At 45.1% G+C, this 25,000-nt stretch overlaps 4 protein-coding genes across 8 annotated transcripts in view; 2 read left to right on the top strand and 2 right to left on the bottom strand.

The window, feature by feature from the left end:
- The window catches only part of LOC311368607 (kinesin-like protein KIF1C), an 18,265-nt gene extending 12,824 nt beyond the window's left edge, over nt 1-5,441 (bottom strand). The window contains exons 1-5 of the mRNA XM_084487410.1: nt 5,100-5,441; nt 2,677-2,801; nt 1,278-1,354; nt 587-665; nt 104-204 (exon numbers count right to left, since the gene is read on the bottom strand). Of these exons, the coding sequence (XP_084343536.1) occupies nt 104-204; nt 587-665; nt 1,278-1,354; nt 2,677-2,782 (363 nt within the window). The 5' untranslated portion in view covers nt 2,783-2,801; nt 5,100-5,441. The remainder of the gene's footprint in view (nt 1-103; nt 205-586; nt 666-1,277; nt 1,355-2,676; nt 2,802-5,099) is intronic.
- A 2,527-nt stretch (nt 5,442-7,968) lies between these two features.
- LOC311368339 (serrate RNA effector molecule homolog) lies at nt 7,969-16,781 on the bottom strand. 3 transcript variants are annotated; one of them, XM_084487141.1, is made up of 22 exons: nt 16,699-16,781; nt 15,079-15,201; nt 14,825-14,935; nt 13,896-14,048; nt 13,452-13,512; nt 13,140-13,267; nt 12,863-13,032; nt 12,560-12,774; nt 12,409-12,465; nt 12,001-12,118; nt 11,728-11,864; nt 11,450-11,511; nt 11,235-11,313; nt 10,809-10,973; nt 10,524-10,685; nt 10,245-10,398; nt 9,945-10,057; nt 9,474-9,554; nt 9,104-9,254; nt 8,885-8,986; nt 8,696-8,801; nt 7,969-8,222 (listed from the first exon to the last, which is right to left on the bottom strand). In XM_084487141.1, exons 2-22 carry the CDS (start codon nt 15,195-15,197, stop codon nt 8,144-8,146), a joined length of 2,523 nt encoding a protein of 840 aa, XP_084343267.1. In that variant the 5' UTR covers nt 15,198-15,201; nt 16,699-16,781; the 3' UTR covers nt 7,969-8,143. The 3 variants fall into 3 exon arrangements, with proteins under 3 accessions (XP_084343267.1, XP_084343266.1, XP_084343268.1); XM_084487140.1 differs by having other exon boundaries at nt 16,660-16,768; XM_084487142.1 differs by lacking the exons at nt 14,825-14,935; nt 15,079-15,201; nt 16,699-16,781 and adding an exon at nt 14,768-14,788.
- Nucleotides 16,782-17,241: 460 nt separating this feature from the next.
- ift46 (intraflagellar transport 46 homolog (Chlamydomonas)) lies at nt 17,242-20,262 on the top strand. Of its 3 annotated transcripts, none has more exons than XM_084487254.1 (6): nt 17,242-17,353; nt 17,610-17,791; nt 17,970-18,277; nt 18,664-18,757; nt 18,862-18,993; nt 19,297-20,262. In XM_084487254.1, the coding sequence occupies exons 2-6, from the start codon at nt 17,678-17,680 to the stop codon at nt 19,666-19,668; spliced, it is 1,020 nt and encodes a 339-aa protein (XP_084343380.1). In that variant the 5' UTR covers nt 17,242-17,353; nt 17,610-17,677; the 3' UTR covers nt 19,669-20,262. The 3 variants fall into 3 exon arrangements, with proteins under 3 accessions (XP_084343380.1, XP_084343381.1, XP_084343382.1); XM_084487255.1 differs by having other exon boundaries at nt 17,261-17,353; nt 17,643-17,791; XM_084487256.1 differs by lacking the exon at nt 17,242-17,353 and having other exon boundaries at nt 17,469-17,791.
- Nucleotides 20,263-21,948: 1,686 nt separating this feature from the next.
- Nucleotides 21,949-25,000, top strand: part of LOC311368701 (RPA-related protein RADX) — a gene marked incomplete at its 5' end in the record, with an annotated part of 6,647 nt that continues 3,595 nt past the window's right edge. Inside the window, 8 exons of the mRNA XM_084487492.1 lie at nt 21,949-22,175; nt 22,272-22,396; nt 22,487-22,663; nt 23,216-23,379; nt 23,505-23,658; nt 23,979-24,087; nt 24,234-24,325; nt 24,730-24,855. Coding sequence (XP_084343618.1) covers nt 21,949-22,175; nt 22,272-22,396; nt 22,487-22,663; nt 23,216-23,379; nt 23,505-23,658; nt 23,979-24,087; nt 24,234-24,325; nt 24,730-24,855 — 1,174 coding nt within the window. The remainder of the gene's footprint in view (nt 22,176-22,271; nt 22,397-22,486; nt 22,664-23,215; nt 23,380-23,504; nt 23,659-23,978; nt 24,088-24,233; nt 24,326-24,729; nt 24,856-25,000) is intronic.

The following is a 25,000-nucleotide window of genomic DNA, read 5'->3' as shown; positions in this document are numbered from 1 at the left end:
CATAAGTTATACTTATAACATGTAAGTATATACATATATATATGAAACAGTGTACATATGATACATATCTATCTGATACAGTATGCATATATCATCAGAATACCTGAGGTATGATTCCTTCTTGTCCAGGCTCCTGTCTGCCCATCATAGTGTAGCTCTTTCCTCCTCCCGTCTGACCATACGCAAAGATACACACGTTGTATCCTGGAGAAACACATCATAACCGGCACCCTCACCTTCATCATCATCACCACCACCATCAACTTCCTCACAGGCATCATCAGCACAATCATCATCGTCACCTTCATCATCATCATCATAACCATCATCAGCAACCATTGATTGGATAGTGTATTACCACCTAGGATTTGTGACGGACAGGCGTTGTGACGGACAGTGTTGAACAACCTAGGACGGAGCGTTTTGATTGGACAGTTTGTTACCACCTAGGACTAAGCATTGTGATTGGACATGTGTAACCACCTGGAGCTTTGTGAGTGGACAGTGTGTGACCAACTAGGATGGAGTGTTGTAATTGGACAGTGCGAGACAGTCTAGGATTAAGCATTGTGAATTGATATGTTACCTTCGAAGGCATGCAGCAGCATCTCTTCCCCGATGTCCTTATAGACCTGCTCCTGAGACACAAAGTCTGGCTCTTCCACCTGAATCACATGATATGACATACTGTTTTACTAACTGGTTCCTTACAGGTGTAACAACACTTAAAGGAACATAAGAGCTCTTCAAGAAAGCTAAGGAATTAGCTTTCTTGAAGAGCTCTTAATTCTCATTTCAGCATTGTAACATTCTGTAAAAGTATAATTTATTGTACTTTTAGCATTTTCTAAATGTCAAATATGCCTGTTTTAGGCGTTGCATGGGCTTGCCCCATCTCCTTTCAATTACTTAATTAAACAGACAGCTGACAGATGCAAGGGCACCAGGGCCACCATTAGGGGGGGCTGTGGTACCATATAGGCCCACCACATTGGAACAAACGGTGCTGTCAGTATGGGAAGTAAACGTTTGGAATGGCCCAGCACTTGTGATCAGGGAGTGCCCTACATATCCCGCTTTAAGACCCATCTCAAACAATGGCTTAAGGAAAACCAGAACTGGGATCAGATCTAGCATGACATGCTGTACAATGTGTTTGGTGGTCTACTTCTTGTGTATTTGTATTTACACTTGTAATGTATCTGTTTTTGTTTTGTTGTTTTGTTATATATAGACATGGATTTTAAATTATATACTATGTGTGTGTGGCGTCTCACCGTAGTGTGTGACCAGTAGGAATAGTCAAACGTGAAGTTCTTTGCTCCATCTTTGGGTTGTTTGGGGTTGGAGATACCTTGACACACAAACACACACACACACACACACACACACATACACACACACACACACACACACACACACACACACACACATAAGCTTAACAAAAAAAAATATATATATAATTGAATAAAATCTATAATAATCTATAATAAAATATAAGATAATGATACATAATATAATGATATATAATTATTTATAATATCATAGGACCGGTACAATAGGAGCTAATTGAATGTCATTGAACATAATGTGATTTAATCCTTTCTATTCAAAAACGTATCATCTCATCTGTTGGGATGTCACCGTGTAGCATTCCTCCACACACTCTGAAACACACTGGAATGCAGTGGGTGCTCAGTGGTGTGCGTGTTTGTGCGTGTGCGTATCTCTAAAAATAAACAGTTACAGATCACATGACCGCCAAGAAAAGTTTGTCAATAAATAACAACACACTCCACTCCACACATTCACTAGTGTGTAGTATTGTGTAGTATAGTATAAAGTATAGTGTGTAGTAGTGTGTAAAGGATAGTGTGAGACTTAGTGTGTAGTAGTGTTCAGAGTTCACCTAGACATAGCCATTCAGTCCCTCTGCCAACTATTGTCTGTTTTGTCTGTACGTCCTGGCACTTAAAGTACACAATTAATGAACGCACTTAATGAATGCACTTAATGTACACACTTAATGTACGTTGTATATAGTCATAGTAATTAATTGTGTAGCATCTGCATTAGCTAGCTATCACTGCTGTATACGGGGAATGGGTTAGCCTGGCGATTGTTAGTACTTGCACTTGGTTCTATGAACATCTTTACTATACCGACAGCGATATATTGTTTCACTTCTTATGACAAATGTACTTATTGTAAGTCACTTTGGATAAAAGCGTCTGCTAAATGCCCTAAATGTAAATGTAGTGTGTATCATAGTGTGTAGTAATGTGTAGCGTACTGTCGTATAGTGCATAGTGTGTAGTCATTTGTAGTTTAGTGTGTCATCTGTAATAATGTTTGTAGTGTCTACCATAGTGTGAAGCTAGCAGTATATTGTGTAGTGTGTAGTATAGTGTTCAGTGTATAGTAATGTGTAGCTTAGTGTGTTGTGTGTGCCATAGTGTGTACTTAGCAGTATATTGTGTGGTGTGTAATATAGTGTGTTGTATAGTGTTGAGTAGTGGGAGGCATAGTGTGTAGTAGAGTGTGTGCCTACAGGTAGTGTTATAGTGTATAGTGTGTATTAGTGTGTAGTATAGTGTGTATTAGTGTGTAGCAGGGTATGTACATACAGGTAGTGTTGTATAGTGTGAAGTAGTTTGTAGTAGAGTGTGTACATACAGGTAGTGTTGTCCTTCATCTGGATGATACAACGAGCGTTGCGGTTGGTCTCTCTGGAGTTAAAAGGGCGGACCCTTACCGCCACCTTGACTGATGCCCCCGCCATCTTAACTCCGCCCACACACCTACACACAGCCAGTAGAACCACAGTTAATCAGATATCAGCCAACAGGAACGCAGTACATTAGATATCAGCCAAAAGCAACACAGCACATCAGATATCCATCAATAGGAACACTGCACAATCTATATCAGCCAACTGGAAGACAGCACATCAGATATCAGCCAATAAACAATAAACAATAAACAATAAAGAACACAGCACATTGCCTCCAATATATGTGTGAGATATCTAATGTATGTGTGTGTGTGTGTGTGTGTGTGTGTGTGTGTGTGTGTGTGTGTGTGCTTTGAATGTTCTGTCACATAACACCTCCGGTATGTAGATTGCTCACCTAGAGAGACACACACACACACACACACACACACACACACACACACACACACACACACACACACACACACACACACACACACACACACACACACACACACACACACACACACACAGCAGACTTGACTTATGTATGCATGTGTGTGTGGTTTTACAGGCTAGGCTAGTTTAAAATGTGTGCCATCAGCTCTGTTCAAACACACAACACACACACACACACACACACACACACACACACACACAACTCATCTACACCTACACAGCGATAGAGAGAGAGAGAGAGAGAGAGAGAAAGAGAGAGAGAGAGAGACACACAGACAGACAGACAGACAGACAGACAGACAGACAGACAGAGAAAGACCATCCTTGTCAGGTTGAAAACAAATTAAAAGAAAACAAAAACACCAGTTGATACTGGTTAGTCTAGCTTTTACAAGACACGACTCATAGCTACAGCAAGGTACAGACTCATAGCCTGGCTATAGAGAAAGGTACAGACTCATAGCCTGGCTATAGAGAAAGGTACAGACTCATAGCCTGGCTATAGAGAAAGGTACAGACTCATAGCCTGGCTATAGAGAACGGTTCAGACTCATAGCCTGGCTATAGAGAAAGGTACTGACTCATAGCTATAGAGAAAGGTACAGTCTCATTATCTACTGTGAAAGGTACAGACTCATAGCTATAGAGAAAGGTGCAGACTCATAGCTATAGAGAAAGGTACAGCCTCATAGCTATAGAGAAAGGTACAGTCTCATAGCTATAGAGAAAGGTACAGACTCATAGCTGTAGAGAAAGGTAAAGACTCATATCCTTGGAGAAAGGTACAGACTCATAGCTATGGAGAAAGGTACAGACTCTATAGAGTTTGAGGCTATGCATCCAAACATTTTTCTCTGTTGCTTTGGCAATGTCAACCTATGTCAATTGAGTTATTTAAACAGAGGGGGAGAGAGAGAGCAGAGAGGGAGATAGATGGAGATGATGGAGCGAGAGGGCTTCTAGGAGGAATGTGATAATGAATGGTTCCCATACCACTACAGCTGTCTCTCCCTCCTCTCTCTCCTCCGTAAAATAGAGAGTGAGAGAAAAGGAGGGAGAAGGAGAGAGAGAGAGGAGGGAGATGGAGGGAGAGAGAGAGAAAGAAAGAGAGAGAGACAGAGCGGGTGATAGACATAATGGTCAGTGTCATCTAATCAGTCCACAACATTAGAAACACAATCACACACCACACAGGTATGCGCACACAAACGCACGGACGCACGCAAACTCACATACTTACAAACATGCACGCACGCACGCACACACACACACACACACACACACACACACACACACACACACACACACACACACACACACACACACACACACACACACACACACACACACACACAGCTGGCTTCTACAGGAAAACTTGAGCAGGGCATTTTAACTTTAGAAGTAGTAGGTCTTAGACGGCTACTTCTGTTAGCATTAGCAAGCTGGATAGCACCTCCCCGGCCAGTAGTAGAACGGTGCTCGGACCCGCTCCATCCCTGGCAGCACACACTGACTACTGAGACCCGGTACCGTTAAAACACACTGCAGACAGACAGATCAACCGGTCAAATACACTGAAGACCGACAAGACCAACCGGACAGAGGCACGGGTACCGTTCAAACACATTGTAGACAGACAGACCACCCAGTTAGAGACTCGGTACCGTTAAGCAGAGAACGTTGGGTGAGGGCTCTACACACACACACACACACACACACACACACACACACACACACACACACACACATATATGTCGTTGTATATATATATATATATATATAGAAACACAGGTATATAAATACACGCCCGTGCACACACGTACACACACACACACACACACACACACACACACACACACACACACACACACACACACACACACACACACACACACACACACACACACACACACACACACACACACACCTTAATTCCTTGATAACGGGGATTCCGTGATCGGTGGTTGGGGGGTTTTCTCGATATTTCCCGGTATGACGAAACACCCGGTCGGTAAAATATGTGAAAAAGAATTAAAACATTAATAAAGTAAGAGTCCGGACACGACGGAAACTTCGGGCCCTGCGGTGAGGAATCAGGTCCGGTCAGTCGGTGAACAAGTCGGTAGTTTGATACCGGTGCTCGGTCGCCTGCCGGACGACACACCGGAGGGCGGATGAACGGATGAAAATATAAAAGTTTTAAAATAAAAGAAAAGAAAAGAAAAGAAAAGGGCGAGCGGAGCGGCCGGTGGCGTGGCCGCGCAGCGTGTGTGTGCGCGCGGCCCCGTGACTGAAGTCGCCCTGTCTCGAGATCTCGCGACCCCTCCTCCTCAAGTCCTCGCGATATGTTGGAAGCGGCAGCGACCCAAACGGCGACACGCGGAGCACGCTCGTTCGATTAAAGTGACAGTGTTTCGATGCTACATGTGATAGGCCACCTGTGTCTCGCCTCCACCTAAGTTATCTTATTTATTACATTTTGTTTATGATATGATTTTAAGATCCCTCCCAAACTTTTTAAATTGAATAGAGAGAGAGAGAGAGAGAGAGAGAGAGAGAGAGAGAGAGAGAGAGAGAGAGAGAGAGAGAGAGAGATGGTTAATAATGAAATAGTTCGATTCACTCACACAGTCCGGACCATTTCCTCACTGTTTGTACAGTGCTTGTAATCGATATTCACTGTGTGTATCTTTGTATGTGTGGGAGAGAGATGGGGATAATGTATTTGAATGATATGGCAATCATTTGGTACTGACATGGTAATTAAATGGTAATGCAGGAAAGACTATGCAGGTATATCCAGTCAGCTAGTATCTATCTGTAGAGTCATGAGTAATGATTCAATCACATTCAAACTGAATAGACCGACAGGCAAGCTGTCAGGCAGTCAGACAGACAGACAGACAGATAGGCAGGCAGACAGCAGAGACAGACAGAGAGGCAGATAGGCAGTCAGACAGACAGACAGATAGGCAGGCAGACAGCAGAAACAGACAGAGCGGCAGATAGGCAGTCAGACAGACAGACAGATAGGCAGGCAGACAGCAGAGAGAAAGACAGAGAGGCAGACAGACAGACATATGCTAACAGTAAGTGTCTTCAGCTCAAGCCAATAGGAGGATAGTTAAATGGTACGCATGCTGTCATTGACTAAAACACACACACACACACACACACACACACACACACACACACACACACACACACACACACACACACACACACACACACACACACACACACACACACACACACACACACACACACACAAACATGCTTCTTTCCTGCCTCTCCCTCAGCCATCTCTTCCTGTGTCACATGATTTAATGTTTACATTGGCAGCACCTCTCCCTGTGTGTGTGTGTGTGTGTGTGTGTGTGTGTGTGTGTGTGTGTGTGCACGTCCACATAAAAGGGGAGGGGTTTGCACCATATGACCAAGTGCAAACATGTCTTCCACAGTTGCATATTTTACCCAAGATGAGCGAACTATACCTAAACAAACAATAAAAAATGTAATAATATATTCTAGGCTAAAATCAACCCAGTTGCTGCTGCCAGAGGCAAAAAGGAAAGCTGGCAAAATAGGCCTACTGTGACAATGCACAGGTAATAGGCTTATTAACATCACTGCCCCATCATTCACCACGAGTAGATTCAAACATAATTCTAATTGTGCATTTGATTATATTGATATTACGCTTTGATGTGTTCTTATGGTGTGTAAGACCATTTTAACCATATTATTTTTATCTGCAACCCTGGCAATGCATACCTCTATCATCTGTCTCTCTTCTATCATCCCTCCATCATTCGATGTCTCCTCTATGATCCCCCTCTATTTATCGTCTTTCCATCATTTATTATCCCTCCATCTAACGGTCTCTCCTCTATCATCTCTCCATCTTACTATCTATCTATTATCCCTTCACCCTGTAATTTCTCATCCATCCCATATTCTCCATACAAAATTCTGTATCTCTCTATTATCCTTACATCATTTTGTCTATTAATCTTCCATTCTGTCTGTTATATAATAATTACATCATTCTATCATGCTGTTTCTCCTTTATCATCCTTCCATAATTCTCTCTCCGTCAACCTCACGTCATTATCTCCCCCTTTCACCCCTCCATCAGTGTCTGAATGCGACTTTGGTATTTATATCCTCGCTGGGCATTAAGCTGTTTGGCGCCCTCTAGCCGACAATAATAAAACGTCATCTCCCTGGCTAATGCTGACGATATCCGTTACGATAATAAGCAGGTTTCGGTTACACTTGTTTTCCAAGGCGACGACGACAAGTGTAACCAAGACGACCATATATATAATGTATCAAGTTTATGGACGTGTTCTTCCCGTTGGAAGTGAACAGAATGTCTAGCTAAATCATTCTAAATGCTTAGGATGGCTGGTGGTCGACAGCGCCATCAGGAGGTCAATGTGGGTCCTAACACACAGCTGTTGGTTAACTAGCTACTTAGCCCTCAGCATATCAAACATAGACCTGAACTGCAATAACACTATAGTATGTCAAAAGTAAGTAGAATAACGTCTAAAAATTAAATATACTTAAAGATATAACTTGTAAACTCTGACTAACTGGATATACTCCACGGTCTTAAATGTAAACCCACTTCTCACTCAAACCCTTTTTAAAACAGCTTATCTCAATCTACCTCCTCAGTGATCTAATTTAAATGCTTTGAAATGTCTGAGTGTGACTTTTCATTGATATTCCATTGTCTTTTAATCTAATGAAAATGAGTTAGGACGAGTTTCTGGTTGGAACTTTATTTCAAACACAGAACAGTTCATCATCGTCATCACTGACACACATGACATGATCAGTGCTGCTACACAAATGCACGCACGCACATACCCTCTCACACACGCACGCACACACATTCACACAAACAAACCTGCAGAGGAAAGTAAAAGAGTAAAAAAGTAAAAAAGGAGCTGTGGTGGATTAAAAGAAGTCCAGGTCTTCTGGGGCATCCAGGTCTCGGTACTCGATGATTGAGCGGGGGTCTCCTCGCACGCCCCGGCTGGAGAAAGAGAGAGAGGTTAGATACATAGAGAGAGAAACAGATCCAGCAGTCCTACCTCAATATACCAGGACTTCTGATCCAACAGCCCTGTTGTAGCAGAACCTCTAACCCAGTAGTCCTACTAGGTTATAGCAGAACTTCTGGGGAAACACGGTATGGAGACAGAAACCAAGAACTGAAAGGGCCATATAGTTTATTTCTACAGTGGCCAGTCTTCATGGTGTTGATTTGAACCCTTCCAGACACCTTTTCTAATAATGTTGGTGTCCAGTCAAACTGTTTAAACTCATCTTCCTACGGATCTATTTTATTTGAAAGTTTTAGTCCCTGCTGAGTTTTTACCTGCTGTTATTCTATTAGGATACACGATTTCTAAGGGAAATAGAGTGAAACCTCTCACCCCCCATCAGTCTTTAGTCTGTTAATCTCAAGCGCAACCTGTAAGACTAGAGAGAAAGAGACAGACATACCTGTTATTGCGTTGTTTTCCCGGGAATCCTGACCCGTGACCTCTGAAGTTGTCATAGTTACCGCGGCCCCCGCCAAACTGGTTAGGAGGGTAGGGTGGACCCGCTCCTAGAGAACAAACACACTCATGAGCACCATGCTGTTAAATAAAATGTGTGTGCATGCGTGTGTCTGTGTATGCGTGCCGTTACCAGGGAAACCCGGCATGGGCGGTCGGACTCCAGGGGGATAACCCAGAAGGCTATGCTGCTGTGGCGTCTGACCCGGAAATACCTGTAGACCAGGGGGCGGGGCTAGGAGGGAAGAGAAAACCATGTTTTCTTAAGCAGTGGGGTGGATCCCTGAAAAGTTCAGACATCTGGAAACACGATTATCATGAATGTGTGTGAGGGACTGAATTAATTTCTCACCCTGGACAGGTGGTGGGGGGGGCTTGTTCTCAGGGAGGGCGGGTCTCTTGGCGTCCAACAGGAAGTTGTTGAAGAATTCTACTTCCTGCCTCACGGCGGTCACCTTGTCTCCGTGTTTGTTCAGGATGTGTTTCCGGACAAATTCCGGAGCCTGCAGCAGCAAACCAGGCCATCCATTACTACGGCAACGCTTACTCAAGATAAACGAACAACCAAAGCGTTTCCAGATTGGTCAGCATGCTAGCGTTTCCTAGGTCTGTTGTTAGCATGCTAGCCGAAGGGTTTCTAGGTATGCTCTTGGCATGCTAGCATGGCGGTAGCATCTCCAAGCTCTGTAAGCATGTGTGGTAGCATGGCTGCGTTTTCTCACCTTGAACTTCTTCCCGCTGAGCGGACACAGCCACTTGTCTTTCCCCAGCTCCTGCGTGTTTGCTACGAGAAACTTCTCCACCTGCAGGGAACACAGCAGTGCACCGTATAATAGTAATGTACTAGTAGTGGTAGTACAAGTGTGTAGTAGTAGTAGTAGTAGTAGTAACCAGTGGCCACTCAAAGTGCTTTACAATATTGCCTAACGTACACAGACGGTGGTGTCAACCATGCAAGGCGACAGCCAACCCGTCGGGAGCATTAAGGGTGAGGGGTCTTGCTGAGGGACACCTCGACACTCTCACGCTAGGGGGAGCAAGGAGGTTGAGCGGGTTCCAACCTGCTCTACCTCCTGAACCATATGCCGACCCTAGTAGTATAGTGTAAAGTAGTAGAAGTAGTAGTGTATAGTAATATGCAGTGTATAGTAGCAGTGTATATATATATATATATATATATATATATAGTATACCTCGTGGTCTGGGTCCTTCTTCCCCAGTCGGGCAGCCTCCTCATCACTCAGGGATTCAGACGATGTGAGGAGCACTGCCAGACGTTCCTCACACATCTTCTGGTGCTCGCCAACTGTCAATAAACCATCAATACCTCGTCAATATCAATTAAGTCTGCACATATCTGTACCGTAGCTCCCAATTCAGTCAATTCACACAATCTCGGTGTAGTGATTGAGTGAAGTAGTAATATTAGTACTCGTAGTAATATTATAGCACTAGTGCCTTCTGGAGTAGTAATATAATAGTAGAAGTAGTACCTTCTGTTGTAGTAATATTGCCCAGTGGAGCGGGTCCTCTGACATGGATCAGTCCACAGCGATGTGGCATCTCATCTTCAGCAGGATACTCACAGAGGTTATAATAATCTACCGAGTGGACCAGACGCAGATACACCAGCAGTCTGTCTAGAACCTACACACACACACACACACACAGGTTATAAAATGTTTATAAATATATAATGTTAACCGAGTGAGGTCTGTCTAATATATATACATATTATAATCTATGTAAAATAACAAGTATTCTGATTATACCTTGAGTAGTGTTTCATCCGTTTCCACGGTGACGTCGCTGGGGTCCTTGCCGTCTCCAGCCTCGTTCCCCCCGGTGACGCCGGTCAGCTCCTCCTCCTCAGCGCTGACCTCCTCTATCAGGTAGTCTGTTATGTTCTTCAGCACCGGATTGCTCTCTGTCGCCTAGCAACCACCATTACAACATCCCTCATCATCTCCTCTCTATCATCCCATTGTCCAGTATTGCAGTATTGTGTCTCCATTTAATTATTCCATCACTGCGAGTGTGTGGTAGAGCGTGTGTACCTCCTCTCCCCACAGCGAGCCTTTCTGGTCCAGGGCGTGGACAAGGCGAGCCGACAGCTTGATGTCGTTCCGGACCACCGGCTTGTGATGAGTCAGACCATTCACACTCCTCACCCTCCGAGACAGGTCTCTGTTCACTACCGGCGCCAACTCACAGTCCTTTAACTAGACAGAAAGAAGGACGGAAGGACAGACAGTCAGACAGACAGGTCTCTGTTCACTACAAGAGCTTCCTGATAGGCCTATAACTAGATACATAGACAGTCAGACAGACAGGCCTCTGTTCACTACTGGAGCTAAATCACGGTTCTTTAACTAGATAGACAGTAGACCTTTAGATCTGATAGAAAGCTCATTCAGGGTTTTTACATGTGGTGTCCTGTGATTGGCTAAGAGAAGACATGGTGATCTGTTATTTGTCGTTACCCTGATGTTCTGTAGATTCCAGCAGATCTCCTTGATGTTTACACTGCGGTCAAAGGTAACCCAGCAACGCCTGAAAAACCTGACAAAGCACATTATATTATTATTAGATGTTAGAGCTGAACAGAAATCCAGAGATATTATAAAATAGATATATTTTATAATATATAGTATACCTATACATCTACTCCATCTCATTTTAAAATAGGTTTTCTTACCTCCTCTCAGGCTGGGGGTCAGACAGCGCCACCCGCAGGAAACCAGGGTACCTGCGACACAACTACAAACATGTGCACACAATTACTGGTGTGCATATTGAACTATGGTGTGTGTATTCTACTGTGGTGTTTGCTGGGGGTGCATATTGAACTATGGTGAGTGCTGGGTGTGTATATTGAACTACGGTGTGAGCCTGGTGTGTATATTGTACCATGGTGCTTAAGGTGTGTATATGAACTGTGTATATGAACTATGGTGACGGGTGTGTAGTACGTACAGCTCCTAGCTCCTCTCTACAGACATCAGGAGCGATGCTCCTCATGAACAGGGAGGTGGTGAGGTGGAGGGGACGGGGCTTAGGAGGCCCCACCTTCTCTCTCTCCTTTTGACGCTCCTTGTGTCGCTCGCCCCCTTCTGGCAAACACACACATCAAACAGGGTCTCTGCAGGTTTCAACCAGCTGATATTTTTTTAATGCCTTGAATAGATTTTCTTTACATACAGAACAAACACAGTAGATGTGTATAAGGTGTGTGTTGAGCTGACTAACCTTCCTCTCCCTCTTCCTCCTCCTCCTCCTTCTCTCCATCAGAGTGGGAGGAGTCAGACTCGGAGCCACTCCCATCTGCACTGTCAGCTGACCCGCTGCTACGCTTCCTCTTCCTGCCCTGAGGAGTCAATAACAACATAAAGAGTGTCAGGGTGGTCGTCTTGGGGACAGGTCGTCAGGGAGACCGGTGATCATGGGGACCGTTTGCCGTTGAGACTAATCTTTGGGGGGACCGTCGTCATGGGTATCAGTCGTCCTGGGAACTGGTTGCCATGGAGCCTGTCATTGTGGTGACAGTTGTCATGGGGGCCAGTCGTCAGGTGGAACGGTTGTCAGGGAGACCGATCGTCATGGAGACCATTAGTCATGGGGACTGGTTGTCATAGAGAGAAAGATAAGGACTCTTACCTTCTTGCTCTCCTGTTCCTGCTTCTCTCCATTCAGCTGACCCTCCTCCACTCCCTCCTGAACCAAACCACACACACAACAATATTATTACCAATAAGAAGTAGAATAATGTATCAATATAATAAGAATAATATGACTATAATTCAAGAACCTGGTTCTGGTCTTTGGTGGGCCCAGTCTCAGTGTCTGGTTTGGTCCCAGGAGTACCAGTAGCCACTGGAGTAGCAGCCACACTTGACACACCCCCATCCCCCCCTCCTCCTCCTCCTCCTCCTCCCACAGGCCCCTCCCCTCCCGTCAACGTGGAAACAGGCAGCTCCAACACCTGGAGATCATGGTCTGTGCCTCCCTCCATCTTTATCACCGCTAAAGAGAGAGACAGAGAGAGTGAGTCAATTGATAAATATATATAATGAATAGTCCCTTCAAACTGTCGATCCTCCTGCTCCTCTACCTGCATCCAGCAGCTTGATGATTTTGGGAGCGTGTTCCATGTCGAGTGACATGTTGTCCAGCCAACCGTTTTCTAGAAGGAAGAGGAAGACGCCCATTCGGCTCTTCAGAGCAGCCTGAGACTCCGCCCTCCTGCTGACCATATCCTCAGGGTGGTACTTCATTCGAAACCTGGAGAGAGAGAGAGAAAGAGAGACTATTACTACCAGCCCATAAACCGGAGAGCAAGAGAGACTATTGCTACCACCCCATAACCTGTAGAGAGAGTTGTGTCTCACCACTCATGTTCTTTGTGAGTGATGAAGAAGTCCTGGAGCTGCTGCCGTCTGAAGTCCAGTTTGTACTGGTTGTACCTCTTCACCGCCTCCGTCTCATCCACACTGTCCTCCATATTCAGCAGGAAGTCCTACACACACACACACACACACACACACACACACACACACACACACACACACACACACACACACACACACACACACACACACACACACACACACACACACACACACACACACACACACACGGTCAAGTCTTGAGGTTGAATGGACCAAATAGAGTTTGTTAATCCTGACGGTGGAGATATTTACCTTAAAACTTCTCATGACGGGCGGGCCAGGAGGGGGGAGCTCAGAATCCACCATCCCCAGTCTGGGGGAGAAAAGAGAGACAGGTTCACGTCTACAGTCCAGTCTAGACAGGTTCACGTCTACAGTCCTCTAGAGAAGATTAGGGTAGAGAGACAGGTTAATGTCTACGGTCCTCTAGTCTAGACAAGACTAGGGTAGAGATACAGGTTATGTCTACAGTCAACTGGACAGGGCTAGGGTAGAGATACAGGTTAATGTCTACAGTCTACTAGGGGAGCAAGACAGGTTAATGTCTACAGTCCACTAGACAGAGAGAGAATTTAGTCAAGCCAACTAGTCATATGTTTCATACAGGCCCCAGTAACTGCGTGGGACAGCCTAAGTGAACACGCTGATTGTATTTTATTTCCGGTACATGGGGCGGTTGAGGTTGAGGCTCCCTACCGGCCCTGCAGGGGGTGTCCAGGGTGGTGGGGGTGCATGTTGGGTAGCTCAGGGTGCCAGCCAGGGTGTCCGGGACCCCCAGGGAACGGAGGACCCCCTCCTCCATACGGCATATCGTAGCCCCCACGGTACGGCTCGCCTCGATGATCATCCCTACACAGACACACGTGTAGGTACAGGGTTAGGTAGAGAGACAGGTAAACAGAAAGACAGTTGTTTGGGTTAAGGACAAAGTCAAGGTTTAAAGCCAGGGGCGTTACCGACGTGACCGGTGTTGGATGTGTGACCGGTGGGATTTTATTTTTTCACGTCATTTAGCTATTATTATTAAGCCTAGCTATATTTGTCAAATCAAAAAGTGTAGTAATCATAATATTTAATAACTGTTCTAGGGCTCTCCTCAGGGAGATTTCGATTAGAGTTAGATTTGGCCACAACTAACTAGTGCGCAGTAATAGCACACTAGTTAGTTAAAAAGAAGGAGTTGTGGCAGGGTTATAACCAATGTATTTAGCAGCCATTTCAATGTTTAAACAAAGGGAAAATATACATAAATATCTACCTACTCATAGGCTTAATAACAGGTTGGTAATGTAATAAACATGAATAGAACAGGTTGCCATTTTTATCTTTTAATGGCGACACGTCACCCACAAGAGCGCTTGTGTGATCTGTGTTCAGGTGAGTAGCCCATGTCTGCCGTGCAATTTCATCAAAACGTTGAATTAAACCTGCCTGTAGGGAACTCTCATACTATGTGGTCAATGTCTGGTTTACAGCCAGTTCTGATGAAGGGGTTAAGAGCACGGCTGAACCAGTCTCTCGTCATGCGTTTGTGTTGGTGGATTGGGGAGCTAGGAGGTAGGCTTTACCAGTCTCTTCTCATGCGTTTGTGTTGGTGGATTGGGGAGCTAGGAGGTAGGCTTTACCAGTCTCTTCTCATGCGTTTGTGTTGGGGACTCATGTGTCTCGGTGGAGAGAATCTCTCTCTGCGTCCACGGTCGTAGTCCCTCCTGCGGTCACGGCCGCGATCCCAGTCCCTGCAACACACATACAAACCATATGAGTGATAGGGTGGGAATGTGAGGCTGTTCGGGGAGGAGCTACCTGTCTGGCCAGTCCTCCCCACAGCAGACACCAAAGGAGTAGAAGTATGAAGTGATGCTTATGGGGGAGGTCCTACCTCTCGGGCCATTCCTCCCTCCTCCTGTCCTCCCTCTCTCTTGACCGCTCCATGTCACTCCTCTCCCTCCGGAACTTGTCCCGCCTTCTCCTGTCAAACTCATCATCACTGTCTCCCATTGGTCTAGAGGGAAGAGGAGACAGTTTGTCAGTGTTCCAATTTGCTCCCTAGTTGCCTCATTCCCTATAGTGAACACTGTATATTACACTATTCAGGGAACAACACTACAAAAGGGTGACATGTGAACCAATTGGAACACAGCATCAGCCTTAAGGTACAATCCTGGACAAAGTCATCCCCTGAAGCCCCCATTAATGAGGTCACATTTCACCAAATCCGTCATTAATACTGCTACAGGGGACTTTGTCCAAATTAGGTTAATGAAAAATTCTAAACCAGTTCAGTTTACTGCGAGATTAACAAGAATTTGTGATCACAGGTGGCTTCAACAGATGAACCCTCTTTACAACTGGACGGGTACCAAAACACGTATTAAACACGTATTAAACGGGACCGTTGCTATATTTCCGATACCACTGTACCACTTTGTCCACAGGGGGTGCTATAATTCGCAGTCAAAGTTAAACATCAAACCCATTATTTAATCAATCACAAGTCCACTTCAAAGTCGCTCACGGACTTGAAACTCGGCATGCTTATTAACCTTTCTTTACATATAAAAGAAAAATAAAGCAATGTATTTGTATTCTTCTAAAATAACAGATGAGAGTACCCTTATGGTATTGGATCATAAGTTACGAGTATAGTATCGTTATAATCCTAACGACATCCATCCCTACTCAATACATCCATATACTGGTAACTTCACCACATAAACACTCACTTATACATAATAAACCAGCATATTGGTGACTTCACCAAATGAACCCCAAGTACAATAATACACTATTATATAGGCTACTGTCGACCTCACCACATCATAATCTGTCATACTGAGGACTTCACCTCATGAACACTTACTACTAGTACTACTCATACATCATATACTGCTGAATTCATCAAATGAACACTCACTTTAAGTAATAATTCATAATATGCTATTATATAACGTTACTGGTGCCTTCCCCACATGAACACTCCAAACATACAGTAATAAGTCATGTACTGGTGACTTCAACACATGAACACTCACTAAATCCCAATACATCATATACAATCATATTATGGGGCCTTCCTTACATGAACACTTACTAAATGTACCAATACATCATCATATTATCATATAGGCTGCTGGTGACTTCACCACATGAACGCTCACTACATGTACTAATACATCATATTATATCATATACTGGTGACTTCAACACGTACATACTCACTACTTGTACTCTACACATAATATACTATCATAAACTGGAGGTAGTGTGTTTATAGCATGTTAAGAGTGGAGAAAAGGAGGGAGTTCACGTCGGTTAGATTGCTAACTAGCTAACAATAGCACAGCATTAGCAAACTAGCTCACGGCTAGCAGCACATGCTAACCCCGGGTCACGGGGGCTACAGGTTGCCCCCCGAACACCGCAAAACGTCGTGTTCATATGTATGAGGATGTGGATTTACCGGGAGGGAGATGGGCGAACGTCTTCCATTATTTTTTACCTGAAGTCACGACTACTGCAGCGTTATAAATCGGTACCGGGAACGCCGCTTCGCTCCTCAGACAAATCCCGCCCTGGAACGAGATCCCGCCGTGGTACGTGATGACTACGAGTACTTCCGGTTCGTTGAGGACGGCTGCACAGAGCGGGCGTGACCACTAAGCGTGACTTCGACCCGTTACTGCGATATATAATTTTTTTTTTTATAATCCACGTACATCATAAACCGCATAGCCCACGTACATCAAAAACGACTAATTGAAACTGCTTAATAAAAAACGCAGCTCCCTCGTTTAATAAAAATTGTTTACATGCCGTGTCACTGCCCGATTTGCGTAGCTCACCTGCGTCGCGCAGATGGAGCCGCAAATATGGAACTCACGCCCGATACTTTGCACATAAAATGCTTAATCATATACATATTCCATTTGCACATGCTCTATAGTTCTGTATAATCTAACAAATCATAATAATCTTTTGGAAACTGCCCTTCCACCGCAGCTCTTTCAACACCGGCCCCCAAACACCATTTCCCAGGATTCTTAGCGCAGTTGCTACGATACAGAGCATATGCGTCGTTTGTAGCTAGGCTACTCTGACCATAGCTTTGAACCTGAATACATTAACATCGGATACACCAGGCCATGACTACGGAGGTATGAAGAAGTATTGATTGATAAACACTTTTAACCTATGACCCATAACCCTCATTCGTCCTGGCGGCGACACAGGGCGGTCTCGTTAGGGGGGTCTCGTGTGAGCTATTAAGGCTAACAACATTATCTTGTGTATCGTTATAGAAAGCAACATTAGCTTTTGTTCCGTTAAGGCTAACTGTAGCTTGTGCACTTGTAAAGCTAACAACATTCATTTGTGTACCGTCAGAGCTAACAGTACCATTATATTGTGTAGCGTTGAAGTCAACGCTATCTTGTTTACTGTTAGCTGGGCTGCTAGCAGACGGATGGCAGCTGGTTTCAATGGAGCGGAGCGACACTAAAGTGTTGGCCAACCAGCCATACGACGAGAGCCTGGAGGTCAACGACTCCGAGGACATCGCTAGCGTGTACACCCCGACACCACAAACCCACCAGGTACACACACACACACACACACACACACACACACACACACACACACACACACACACACACTTTATCGAAAAATGATTTCATCCTAGTCTCTGTACGGTGGCATGATGTCATCACAGTCTCTATATCGAGGCATGATGACATCCTACTGTCTGTATCATGACATCATGTCTTATTCTAGAGAGACTTGAGGCCGAGGAGCAGAAAAGGGCGGGGCGTAATGGCAGCCAATAGCAGCAGCGATGAGTTTGAAGAGGAGGAGAGCCCCCAGAAGCGACGGGAGCCAATCAGCAACCTGGCTGGGCTGGGCCCAGAGCGGGAGGAGGAGGAGGATGAGGAGGACTCTGATGAAGAGGACTCTGATGATGACGATGACGATGATGATGAGGAGGAGGGGGCCTCGGCGCCCGAGGGGGCGTACGACCCAGCCGACTACCACAACCTCCCTGTTACTACGGAGATCAAAGAACTGTTCCAGTACATCACACGGTATGATGATGTCACAGCACAGCATGTTTCTATTGTCTGAGGAGTGTGTACCAATAATGACATCACAATGTGTTCCTATTAATAGAGTGTGTACCCGCATAAGATAAGATAAGATAAGATAGTCCTTTATTAATCCCCCTTAGGAGAAATTCACAAGTGACCAGCAGTACAGTGGGAAAAGAGAGTGCAAAAACAAGAGTATATATACAAATAAATTTACCAATTGAAATAAAATATAATAAAAAACTATTTGAATACTACAAATACAAACATACTATATACATGTAACTGTCCGTTTGTAGGTGACTTGAGGTAATGAAAATTAAATAAATAACAAACATTGCGGTGCGATTGTTATGGCTGACTGAGGTCTTGTGATGTTTTAGCTACACCCCCCAGGTGGTGGAGTTGGAGAACAAGCTGAAACCCTTCATCCCCGACTACATCCCAGCAGTCGGAGACATAGACGCCTTCCTTAAGGTACCTATATTACCACCTAGACTCATTCCTCAAGGTACCTATTCTACCACCTAGACGCCTTCCTTAAGGTACCTATATTAACGCCTGTGTACTCTGACCTCTAGGTGCCTCGACCCGATGGTAAGCCCGATGACCTCGGCCTGCTGCTATTGGATGAACCCTGTGTCAAGCAGTCAGACCCAAGGGTGCTGTCGCTGTGGCTGTCAGAGGAGACCAAGCAGCACCACACCACCGAGGTACTACCCCTGTAGTAGTATACCTGTAATAGTACACCTGTAGCACTACACCTGTAGTAGTATAGCTATGGTAGTATACCTGTAGTTCACCTGTTGTAGTACACCTGTATTTCACCTGTATCAGTACACCTGTCATTAGAACACCTGCAGTTATACAACTGTATTGGTACTACAACTTTATTCATGCATGGGTGACAGCCTCCAAATCCACTGATAATATTTGATCCTTAATAACGCGATTTAAGCATCCATTCCCCCTGTATTGATCCTCCTTCCAACCTCCCATGGCTCTTCCTCCTGCAGGTGAAGAAGGTGAGCAGTATCCGCAGCCCTCACCAGGAGCAGAAGGCTCTGGACAGCTGGATCGAGAGCATATCCGAGCTCCATCGCTGCAAGGCCCCGGCCAGCGTCCACTACGCCCGGCCCATGCCCGACGTGGAGTCCCTGATGCAGGAGTGGCCCGCCGAGGTGGAAGAGCTGCTGGGCCGCGTGGCGCTTCCCAGTGCGGAGCTGGACTGTGACCTGGCCCAGTACGTGGACATCGTCTGTGGTCTGTTGGACATCCCGGTGTACAAGAACCGCATCCAGTCCCTCCACGTCCTCTTCACACTCTACCTGGAGTTCCAGAACTCTGAACACTTCAAGGCCCAGAACCACGACCGCCTTGCCTCCTAGAGCTGTGCAGAACCTCCTAGAACCAACTGGACCCACCTAGCACCAGCTAGACCCACCATGACACCAATAAGAGCAAGCTAGAACTAACTGGATCCACCTAGCACCAGCTAGACCCACCTAGATTGAGTCACCTAGGACATCCTAGAACCAGCTAGACCGGCCTAGAACCTCCTAAAACCAGATAGAACTACCTAGAACCAAAACCTTGACCAGCTATAACTATAACCTCCCAGAAACAGCTAGAACCTCCTAGAAATTATAGAGTCTCAGAGAACCAGACAGAACCACGGCCGTCAGCCAGAATGAGACCAGCTAGAACCAGACAGAACCAGACCAGCCAGAATGAGACCAGCTAGAACCAGATGGAACCAGACCAGCTAGAATGAGACCAGCTAGAACCTGACAGAACCAGACCAGCTAGAACCAGATGGAACCAAACCAGCTAGAATGCCCACTTGAACAAATAAAACCTGATTAGTCTGTTGGACCTGAACGGTTATATGGTTTCTTATAATAGTTATATCATAATGTTTATTACTAACCCTATTATTCATCATTTAGCTGTTTGTTGATTCTGTTGAACTCTGTGTTGGAGACACACACACACACACACACACACACACGTATATATATGTGTATATATATATATATATATATATATATATATATATATATATATATATATATATATATATATATATATGAGTGGGATGTGTATGTATCTACATTATATTGGGATATTTACATACACAATATAGGAACACAATCAAAAAGTTTGGACATTGACAAGACATTGAAAAGGTTAAATAAACCCTCTATAAAAAATCTCTCTGTTTATTCCATGACACTGGTTGGAGGTTCCATTCCCTTTAGGGCTCCCTATGCTAGAATTGGTACTATTGTGAGACTTGGATGTACTTTATTCATCCAAGATGGTAAGTTCAGATGTGACGCATCCCAGCAGCCAGAGATGAAGTAGTTAATAACTCATGTAAACGGTTAGAGCTAGAATAACAATCGATCAAATAATAATTAATATATATGTAAAGTTAGTATATTTGTATATATAGTTATTATTTAGTACCGCTAGAGGGCAACAGAGCGTCTCCTCCCAGCCATCTCCCACCATGCAGCGGGTTGTTATTGTTGACGAACATGGGACCGAGCGGCTGTGCGTTGCGGAGGACTCTGGTCCGCTGCCGACCCGGGACGGCTTGCCCGGGGACGGCAGAGCAGGTCAAAACTTCCTCCTCACCTTATTCAACCACTTCTGAACTGGCGCTACGACGCTGCGGTGCAACCGTGCAGCGACAAATCTGCACCCCTCTATCCGTCTGTCTGTTCGTCTTCAGTCTGCTTTGTGTTTCATTCTGTCATCTTCAACCTTATGACGTCACGTGCTCAAATGAAACACTGTTTCTCCTCTATCGTCCATCCATCATTCTTTCTCTTCTTTATCATCCCTCCATCATTATGTCTATCATCATTCAATCATTCTGTCTATCATCTAACAATCATTCTCTTTTCTCTTTCATCCTTCCATCATTATTTCTCTCTATCGTCATCACTGCATTCCTGTCTTCTCGATCATCCCTCCGTCCTTCTATATCGTCATAATCGTCCCTCCTCCATTCGGTCTGTTTTGTAGAGTGCTAATGTATGATAATGTATATGACTATATTGTAGAGTGATAATGCTAAATATAATAAATAATGCAACATAATGTATTTATGACTATTGTAAACTGATAACGATACATATAATAGATATATATAATACAATATAACGATATTATAAAGTCTACATGAAATTACTCGTTATTGTAGGGTGGCACCCCCTGCTGTCCGGTCGTATGTCGGCAGACCCTTGTGGTGCTCCAGGTCCACCGCTATGGAAGAGACCCCCACTCCTCCCTACTCCTTCCCCAGGGGGTCCTGTCTGGTTAGGCATGCACACACACTCATGCATGTACCCACTCACACACACACACACACACACACACACACACACACACACACACACACACACACACACCAAACAGCAATAATGGTGTGAAAAACATTAGACGTTGATTTGAATTGATACACGTCTAAAGTGAGTTGTAGTCTGGACCCTTTTGACCTTCCATACACATGCGCACACACGCACGTACACACACATCATCTCTCAAATAACACACATATTCCCTCACACACGAAACACACCAAATGCACATACACACCCACATGCATGTTAATGGGGACATTATGGGGATGTCACATATGGACACATTATGGGGACATGAGATTGGTTTGTGCCACTGCTTTCTTGCCAGGCGACGACCTCTACGACGTGACGGTAACCGATGGCGACTGCCGGCTGTGCGTGACCCTTGACCCAGTCCTCAACAAGTTGGTGGAGAGAAACAACCTCCATGTTGGGTCCAGGTTAAGCCACGCCTCCTTCTCGCTTCCCTTCCACCAGGGGGAGGGGCCATGGGACCAGGGCTCAGCCAATCATGTGGAGAGGTAAACATTTTCTACCTTCATTATGTTGCTGTTGGTTGAGAAATGTCTAGACTGTCTACTCCATTGGGTGTGTGTGTGTGTGTGTGTGTGTGGTAGTTTCAGGCTGGTGAGTGTTTGTGTGTGTGAGGAGGAGGAGGAGGAGGAGGAGGATGAAGAGGATGATGAAGACTGGCAGCAGCTACCTTGGTTCAGTTTCTCTCCAGAGGACCGCCCACGGGCAGGTAACCACGACGACCTGCTCATTATCGACCCATTTAACACATGATCATTTTTTACCAATCCAAGCCTGTGTGTCTACTGGTCGGATCTAGGGGGTGTGGTCCCGCTGCTGGCCAATAGAAGCTGCTTCCTGCCACTGTGGAACAACCGAGACTACAGTGGCTCTGCGTGGCGAAGCTCCGCCCACACATCTGAGGCCGACACAAGCTCTGCCCCCACACCCGGCATCGACCAAAACCCCACCCACATCGGAGGCATAGAAGAGGAGGGTACGGAGGAAGGAAGAGGGGGAACATAGCAGACATAAACCAAAGTGTTTGTTCATCGCTCCACGTGTTTCGTACCATCACCACATCCTCATGTAAAAGACTAACAAGGGTTCTGCACGGGTTCTGAGACATTATATATATATATATAATGTTTACATATCGTTTGCCTCCTAGCATAAATTCCATTGTCATATTTTGACCATATTGTGATATGTAACCTAACTCTACTCTCCTAAAGCTGCTGATTCACTGTGCCTCATTGACCTTATCCTAAGCCAATCAGAGTGCTTTTTACATTCCATAATCACTATCACTATTTTTGACACTAAATACAAGATGAACCTTAAAATATGACTTAGGTAATTATGCTATGAGGCTAACGATATGGGGTTCCACAGGGGTCATTTCTTGGTCCCATCCTGTTTTCATTTCATATGCCTCCCCTGGGCCGGGTCCTTCTTACCTCGTAGACGCCACCCTGCTAGATCCATCCCACGTTCTCAATTCTAGATTGTTGTAACACAAGAATCGTGTGCGTTTGTGTGTGTGCAGCTGTGTGTCCCCGGGTGACTGTCCGTGAGCTCAGGGAAGAGTTTTTCTCCGGTCGCCATGGCATTGGGGGTGTGGTGAAACGGCTCCTGGTCGTACGCATCATCAACAGGGCTCACCTGATATATTTTGGGAAAACAGACCGGAAGTGTGAATGCCCTTATAAGGTAACATACACATACACATACACACACACACACACACACACACACACACACACACACACACACATAGTGATAGACAAAACCAGTGATACACGGTGGTACACACACTCTGCTCTCTCTCTCTGCAGGTGGTGTTGGAGGTGTGTGACCGCTCGGCAACAGTGTGTGTTGTCCTTTGGAACAGCGTGTGTCTGGACTGGTACAGAACCCTGAGACCTGGACACACACTCACACTGAATCACTACAGAGTCAAGACCAGCTACACACACCAGTCGGACATAGGTACACGTCTGTCTACCTGGCTGTCTCTGTAGAAGTCAGTGTTAACCACTGTCGGTCTGTCTACCTGTCTGTCTCTCTAGTGGTCAGTGGTCACAGCTGTCTGTCTTTCTACCTGTCTGTCTCTGTAGAGTTCAGTGTTAACCACTGTTGGTCTGTCTACCTGTCTGTCTCTCCAGAGGTCAGTGTTAACCACTGTCTGTCTGTCTACCTGTCTGTCTCTCCAGAGGTCAGTGTTAACCACTGTCTGTCTGTCTACCTGTCTGTCTCTCCAGAGGTCAGTGTTAACCACTGTCTGTCTGTCTACCTGTCTGTCTCTCCAGAGGTCAGTGTTAATAGCAGGAATCCTGCGGCTCAGGTGCATCTTCTCCCAGAATCCTCTGTTCCCATAGAGCGGCGCCCCCCCAGCCCTTCATATACCTTCTGCAGCGGGTAACACACACACACACACACACACACACACACACACACACACACACACACACACACACACACACACACACACACACACACACACACACACACACACACAAACAGTTGTTGATGTTATATGTTATAAACCACTACTTCCTGAACAGGGAGGAGCTTTTGGAAGTTTCCCATGGCAACCTGTGTGATGTCATAGGCCTGGTGACATTCGTTGGACGAACTGAGCGAATAAGAAACAAAGGTGAGAGTCGTGTTGACAAACAAACGGTAAATAAAATGTAACGATGTCCTACGTGGTTCGGGACAGATTGAAATACGGTACAGTAGATAAAAGAAAGACGCCCGATTTAAGCACATTTTGGAGTCACAGCGGTATATTGTATTTTAATAAACAGTGATATTCTATGTTAGCGGGACTTTATTAAGTGCTACTTTATATTTGTTTAAATTCTCTTTACATCCCAGCTGCAATCATTTAATCAAATTCTCTGACAAAAGCATTACAATCCGGTATCTGTGGTTGTCCCAGGTATGTAATAAGCCCATTGAACCGTTTAATTCGGCCACAATGAAATTCTTCGATGGCCTATCAGTCTGTCTACCTACCTACACGGCTACCTCCTTCAGTGCTCTGTTGACTGACAGATGGACAGGGGGCGGAGCTACTTCAGTATCGATGGCTCTCACTGGAGGATGGAACAAGTGATCAGCCAATCATGGTGAAGCTTTTCTCCACGTCCCAACCTGAGGTCCACGACAATCTGTTCCCTAGTAAGTCAATGTTTATGTACGTATACCTAACTCACTAAACATGTACATTTTCTATAATAATATTCCCTAACATATAATTTATATCCCATAATAATGTACCATTATCTTCACATTGCTTCACATTGTGTTCTCTCTCTCTAGTGTG

This window comes from Micromesistius poutassou, assembly GCF_964030765.1.
Source record: "Micromesistius poutassou genome assembly, chromosome: 23".
Lineage (NCBI taxonomy): Eukaryota > Metazoa > Chordata > Actinopteri > Gadiformes > Gadidae > Micromesistius > Micromesistius poutassou.
The sequence above is the reverse complement of the archived record's forward strand: the minus strand, read 5'-3'. Positions and strand labels throughout refer to the sequence as shown.

Coding starts and splice junctions, on each gene's coding strand:
- LOC311368339 (XM_084487140.1), bottom strand. CDS start 16,688: ATGGAAGACGTTCGCCCATCTCCCTCCCG. Junction 11,512..11,727: donor GTAGAGAGGAGCTAGGAGCT/GTACGTACTACA, acceptor ACATGTTTGTAG/TTGTGTCGCAGGTACCCTGG. Junction 11,314..11,449: donor GACCCCCAGCCTGAGAGGAG/GTAAGAAAACCT, acceptor GTGCTTTGTCAG/GTTTTTCAGGCGTTGCTGGG.
- ift46 (XM_084487254.1), top strand. CDS start 17,678: ATGGAGCGGAGCGACACTAAAGTGTTGGCCAACCAGCCATACGACGAG. Junction 18,278..18,663: donor CTGTTCCAGTACATCACACG/GTATGATGATGT, acceptor GTGATGTTTTAG/CTACACCCCCCAGGTGGTGG. Junction 18,994..19,296: donor AGCAGCACCACACCACCGAG/GTACTACCCCTG, acceptor TTCCTCCTGCAG/GTGAAGAAGGTGAGCAGTAT.